This window comes from Globicephala melas, chromosome 1 (genome assembly GCF_963455315.2).
Source record: "Globicephala melas chromosome 1, mGloMel1.2, whole genome shotgun sequence".
Taxonomy (NCBI): domain Eukaryota; kingdom Metazoa; phylum Chordata; class Mammalia; order Artiodactyla; family Delphinidae; genus Globicephala; species Globicephala melas.
This window is the reverse complement of record NC_083314.1, coordinates 35,263,511-35,270,091: the sequence shown is the minus strand read 5'-3', so window position 1 is coordinate 35,270,091 and position 6,581 is coordinate 35,263,511. Positions and strand designations below refer to the sequence as shown.

General features: G+C 56.8%; 1 protein-coding gene across 1 annotated transcript in view; it reads right to left on the bottom strand.

Moving 5' to 3' along the window:
- Nucleotides 1–2,808: 2,808 nt before the first annotated feature.
- MAPKAPK2 (MAPK activated protein kinase 2) overlaps nt 2,809–6,581 on the bottom strand; it is a 45,260-nt gene continuing 41,487 nt past the window's right edge. Inside the window, exons 6-10 of the mRNA XM_030872860.3 lie at nt 6,193–6,268; nt 5,702–5,826; nt 5,281–5,366; nt 5,101–5,181; nt 2,809–4,520 (exon numbers count right to left, since the gene is read on the bottom strand). Coding sequence (XP_030728720.1) covers nt 4,377–4,520; nt 5,101–5,181; nt 5,281–5,366; nt 5,702–5,826; nt 6,193–6,268 — 512 coding nt within the window. The 3' untranslated portion in view covers nt 2,809–4,376. The remainder of the gene's footprint in view (nt 4,521–5,100; nt 5,182–5,280; nt 5,367–5,701; nt 5,827–6,192; nt 6,269–6,581) is intronic.

Below are 6,581 nucleotides of genomic sequence, written 5' to 3'. Positions count from 1 at the left end.
GGACGCGGGTTCGTGCCCCGGTCTGGGAAGATCCCACATGCCGCAGAGCGGCTGGGCCCGTGAGCCATGGCCGCTGGGCCTGCGCGTCCGGAGCCTGTGCTCCGCAGAGGGAGAGGCCACAACAGTGAGAGGCCCGCGTACCGCAAAAAAAAAAAAAAGGAAAACCCCCCAAATTTTCTGTTATTGTTTACCAACCCAACTGCCTCCTCACCCCAAGGCACAGGTGATGCCCTCAAGCTGACAGGAACATGGACTCAGCCTAGACCACCAACCCTGCTCCAAACCTGGGCTTCCCTGTGTCCTCTGGGCAGGGCAGCCCACCAGAGGGTAGGACACCAATAGTGATAAAGGCCACCTGGCCCCTGACCAAACATTTAAATCCATCATCTTGCTGCATTCCTCAACAGTCACAGGGCCTAGGAGTGCCACCCCCATTCCCTAGAAAAGGAAATTCACCTCTACTCAGTGGAGAAGAATCCAGCTGTCTCCCTGCTTGGCCTCCCTTCCCCGCTCCCTCATCAAGAGGACTTTGGTGGTGGTGGTGTTTTTTAAGAAACTCTAAACTTGGAAGCAGGAGACCCAAGTCAGATTGACCTCTGCTTAGTCATGAGGCCTTGGGAGAGCCACTTTACTTCTCTGATGCTGAGTTTTCTTACAGGTAAACTGGAGGCTAGACTGACTCTGTCAGAGGGCTTTTATGATGGTGATGAGATCAAGGGAAAGAGCCCAGCACAGCACCAGTGCTTCCTAGGTACCTGCAAGTGTCCATAAGCCCTCCTTACATCTCACACCGCTGAAGGGTGTTCAAGAACCATCTCCTGTTGCCCCCTGGAACCATGCAAGCCAGCATCTGCCTTTAGGCACAGAAGTTCCACTGCCATCCCACCTGGGAGTTTAGCAGAAGGAGCTTAAGTTCTTCCTAGAGACAAAGAATCACAGGGCCACACCAGTGTGGAAGGTCAGGGGCGTGGAGAGAGTAGAAAGTCATGGCAAGACCCCACTCACCAAGCCAGGCCCCTCCTGCCCTTCATCCCAGCCACCTTCCCTGAATGTCAGATCCAGTTTTGTGAACTGGGCTGACCTAGATGGAGGAGGAAGGAAAACACAAGTGTTAACGTGTGGGGCAAGAGGATGAGAGGGCTGTGAGATGGGCCTCTGTGGCAGAGCAGCGGCCCTACAGATGTTCACATCCCAATCCCTGGACCGGGGAACATGTGGCCTTACATGGCAAAGGGACTCTACGGGTGGGACTGAGGTGAAGGACCTCCTGCATTATCTGGGTAGGCCCAGTCTAATCACACAGGTTCTTAAAAGTGGAGGCTCCTTCCTGCCTAGGTTAGAGAGATGCGACAACAGAAGGTCAGAGAGATGCGATGTTGCTGCCCTTGAAGATGGATGAAGAGGGCCGTGAGCCAAGGAATGGGGAAAACTCTGGAAGCTGGAAACGCAAGGCAAGAGAATCTGCTAGAGCCTCCAGAACACAGCTCTGCTGAGACCTTAGATTTTAGACCAGGGAGACTATATCAGACTTCTGACCTCATAAATCTAACATATTACATTTGTGTTTTAAGCCACGAAACGTATTACAACAGCAACAGAAAACTAACATGGCCTCCAAAGACAGCAGAGCACTGATAACGCCCTTCCCCTGTACCCCAATTCCCGCCCTACCACCCCTTATCCCCTCTTCCCCCGAGTTCTTATCAATCACCTCTGATACCCACATAAGCACAGACAACATGACTGGATTTCTCTGAAAGCAAAACCTCATGCTGGTTCGTTCGAATGGTGGTTTCTAGAGTGATGGGCAGAGTTTCAAGGTAGGAGCCAGCCACATTCAGGAGTTGTGAGGGGGAGGCCACGGGGCCCCAGGCATGCCCTGCCTCTGCCACAAACCCGAGCAGGGGGGATGCGATCCCACTGATGACGGGGGGGATGAGCAGGCTCTCCTCCAGGCAGGAGACCAGGTCTGAGGATGAGACCACCCCAGGCCTTGGGATCCTGAGTTCTAGTCCAAACCCATTAGCTCTGGGATCCCCAGCACATCCCTTCACTCCCTTGGTCGGTTTCCTCACTCATAAAACAGGGATAACCATCCTGCCTTGCCTTTCTCCCTGACGGCTCTGAGGATCCAGTGAGAAAATGCAGTTGAACTTATCGACGACCATTTTTCCATCTGACTGGGAGGGAGAGCAGTGGGGTCAATAGACCGATTTCTACCTTGGGCCCCACCGCGAACCAATTCACTGTGTGTCTCAGATACCCCACCTCTGAGCCTCAGCCTTTTCATCTGTGAATCGAGGGGAGTGGGTCATAGGAGCCCTGAGGCCTCTTCCAGGTCTGAGGTATTCTGGCTTCTGCCTGACCCCTATCACCTCCTCCTGGAACTTTCAGGAACTACACCAACCTGCTCCTCCGGACTCTTTCCCAGGATCTGAACCAGTTCACCACCAGCAACTTCTTCACAATCCTCACACCAGCCAGCCCCCCAGGCTGAGGGTGTCAGCGCCTGATTGTGGCTAAACAAGTCGAGGAACTGGGCTGAGAAGCAGCTTGGCTCCTGATTCAATGCTTGGCAAAAGAGCGTGGGCTCCCCACACCGTGGTGGGCACCGGCCCTGCTCTCCGTGTCCCCATACCAGGTCCCAGCCAGGCCCTCAGCCTCTCGCCCGGGAGCCCTCCCCTCCTCTCCCAGGACACACGGACTCTGCCCTCCCAACTCACAGAACCGCTCTCCACGTGCGGAAAGAGGACAGGCGGGGGGTCAAGGGGCTGAGCCCCACGAAGGAAGAGAAAGAAAACCTTTCAACTATTAAATCTGTTTAGTAAAGACAATTTTGCTCATACAAAACAACAAGAGTTTACAACAATCTGAGTGCTGGACACGCCATCAGAGACGGGAGGTGCCGCGGGCACTCGGAGCCCTTCCCTCACACCCAGAGAAGACCCTGGGTGCGCCCCCCAACCCTGCCCCTGAGGGAGATGAAAGCTGAAGCATTACTGTCACCCCTGCCCCAAGGGACCATGGCACAGAGGACCTCTCCCCACACTGCTGCAAATTAATACTGGGGAGGGAGGGCCCTACCCCCCTCCCCCCTCCCCCCCACTGGCCTGGACATATGACGCTGAGTTGTTTGGGGTCGGGGGGAAGGGGCTGATGGGGAGGGGGCAGGATCGGGACATCTTTGGTGTGAAGCCTCCCCCGTCCACCTGCTAGGCCGCACGATGGCGATCTGCAGGAGGGCCGCAAGAGTGGTGCTGTCTTTGCCCACCAGGGGGTGCTGCCGATGCCCCAGAGCCCGGGAGGCACAGGAAACGCAGCAGCTCTGTGTCACTCATCGACTGCCCAGGCTCACCCACGCGGGCTGAGAGTGGGCCTGTTGAGAAACAGCAAAAATGTAAGAAAATAAACACGAACGGGTTAATAGTGGCAGGAAGGGGAAGCAGAGAGATGACGTGGCAGATGAGCGCCTCGGAGGACCAGGACCAGCACTCAGCGCGGAGTGGGGTCCTGGGCGGGGCTCCAGCCTTCCTGGTCGCTGTGCCAGTGCTAAGTCACTCCTCTCCACCTCCCAGGACCCGCTCACAGAGGCAGGCACGGACGGCCTGGCTCAGAATCTGGACACGCTTCCCAGGCACTTTGGCAAAGCCAGCGCGGGCAGGGCAGGCCTGAGGAGGGAGACAGTTCCTGAGCCCCAACGGAGGCCCTCCCTCTGCAGCCCTGCCTGCCCCTGGCCCCTCAAATGCACAGGCCCAGGCACTGATCCAGGCACACGGGCACGGGCACACACGCGCACACACAACCACACTCACTCCTATCCGTCTGGCACACCGGTGACGTCTGAGGGCTCAGCAGAGGAGGTGGGTGGCCTCCTGGCCCCAGCCCTCCACGGCCTGCAGCTCCCGGAAGGCCTCAGCCAGCGGGGACCTGGGGCTGTAGTGGGGAAATTAGAGGGCTGGTGGCACGACACAGGGACGCCCCCTATAAGAGTTTCCACAAATACCCTTTAACAAACCCCAAACCCTTGTAGTATCCAGACAGGAAAGGGTCTGGGGGGAAGGAGCAGGAATGAGGGCAAGAACAATAAAAGAAGTTTCATAAAAATTCTAAGTCAAATTATTGATAAAACTGCAAAATGAGCACAGGTTCAAGAGCACCTTGCTCCTTCTCTCCACACCCTCCCAGCCTTCCAGGCTCTCCCTCTCAGGGGTGGCCAGAACCAAAGGCAGAATTCAGCCTATGACGAGGTCCGGGCTCCATGAGGCTGAGGAGGAGGGGAGGTGGGAGTGAACAGTTCTGTGTCTCTTCATTTAAAAAATAGATTCAGGTCACGAGTTATTGCTTGTCCTCCAGTGGAGCAGGACGGGCCCAGCGGCTCAGTGAGCGAGGGCCGCGGCCTCCAGGGCCCGAGCTTTCTTCCGCCTCTTCAGAAGCAGAGGGTTGGATGCGTCTTCAATCTTTTTTATCTTGATCTGCTCATAGTCGACCCGCATCGTGGCCAAGGCACTGGTCATCTCCTCCTGGGGGGGCAGTGACCGAGAGAGCCGTGAGAGGCGACAGGCAAAGCAAGGGCAGGATGCGGGTGACGGGCGGGAGCAGAGGAGACAGAGGGCAGGCTGGGTGATGGGCCCAGGGCTGGGTCAACAGAGCCTGGCCACCGTGCTGCCAGCGCTCTCCTAGAGCCCTCCAGCGGCCCCACGGGAAGGCAGAAAGAGCGCCGACCAGGAGTCAGGAGACCTGGGTTCATGTCTGCCCCAGCCAATCACTAGCTGCGTGACCTTGACCAGGTCACCCCCCCTCTGGGCGTCAATTTCCTCATCTGCAAAGTGAGGAGATGGTACCAGATGACCTTTCAGGTCCCTTTAGAGACCCAGACAGTAGAGGGCTTGTAGAAAACAGCCACGGCCAACTTTAGACCAAACACACAACCTCTGCCCACAACCCAGCAGGGAAGTGGCTCAGAGCCGCTGTTCCTGTTGTAACAGAGCCCCCCTGGGGTGAGCGAGTACAGAAGCAACCCCTCTGGGCCAGCACCGCCTCTCACACCCAAGCACCTCGGCACGCACCCTCTGAGCCCCTCTTGGCCCGTGGTGCCCTCACCTTGACGTCCTCCCACCTCTCCTTGTCCTCCTTCAGGACCCGGCTGGTGTGCAGTGGGGTCTGAGGGACCTTTGTTGATTGCTGGGGACAAAGAAAAGGGTCAGGGTGAAAGCCTGGGTGGGGTGGAGCCCCAAGGGACAGTCCGCGTGAACCCAGGCCCCTCCAGCCTGCCAGGCTTACCATGATCCAGGGGTGGTTCATGAACTCGGTGATGGTCATCCTCTGGGTGGGCTCTGTCTTCAGCAGGTTCCGGATGAGCATCTTCACTGTGGGGGAAAGCGAGGTGCAGGGAGGGGACAGAGATGGCTAAGGGGCCACCCCCCTTCTGCTTCTCCTTCCCACAGTTTTCAGGGAAAAAACAGATTCAAAGGGGCATGGACACAGTCCACCCAAGGAGCTAGCCTTGAAGACCATTACGGCACCAGCCCTGACAGCCCCACGCGCCCCATACCCCAGCTCTGCCACAGGCCCTTCACACAGACAGGACGTACACAGCAGCTGTGGGCCAGGTGCAGATCCACAGCCACGCCACCCACGTGAGACCGCCCCTGCACACGCACGCACACCTGCACACACGCACATGTACACGTGGGTTCTCTACCTTCCTCTGATACTTCTGACCATTCTGGGTTGGGGAATTCATACTGGCCCATTCGGATGCGACTCTTCATGCCCGGAGAGATGGCAAGGCCATGGTTGGAATAGAAGGGGGGATACCCACACAGCCTGAGCCGAGAGGAAGTGGGAAGAGAGGGACAGAGCTGATGTTATTTAGGGTCCTGCACCAGGACTAGAGCGCGACACAGGCTTCTTCTTGCAAAGGTCACAGAGAAATTGGGACTCACTGACTCAGGTACAATATACAAAGTCAAGGACAGGGCCCGGGAATGCAACAGTATCTAAACCACACATTTTCCTGCCCATAGGCTAATTTATAGCATTTAGCTGTCAGAATCCACTAAACACAGAGAGACGGGGACATGCAGGGGATTCTCAGGCCATCTCCCATCCAGAAGGGGAACGCTAATCTTTGCCTCTTCTTCTCATCCCAGCCCTGCCCCACTTCCCCCAGGCCCCTCCCCACGCACTCACAGGATGTACATGATGACACCCAAGGACCACATGTCACAGGACTTGTCATACTTCTCTGGGCCCAGCACTTCTGGAGCTGCAAACCAAAGGTCAGCGTGGGTGGGCCTGGCCCTCAGAACACTGGGATCCACCGCAGTTCCTCGGTGGCTGGTGCTCCCCATCCAACCCTTCAGCCCATCTTGATGGGACCTTAGCTGGGCTGGGAAGGGGAACAGTCATAGCCCAGACCCAGGGCTGGACAAAGGAGACCAGAAGACCCTTCTCCAAGAGAGCCCTAGGGCTAGAATCTCAAGATAAAACAAGTCTTAAACTGCAAGAGCATTTCAGACTGCCACTTAATTTGACAAACACGTTTTGAGAGTTTATTCTGTGCCAGTCAGCTGGGGCTC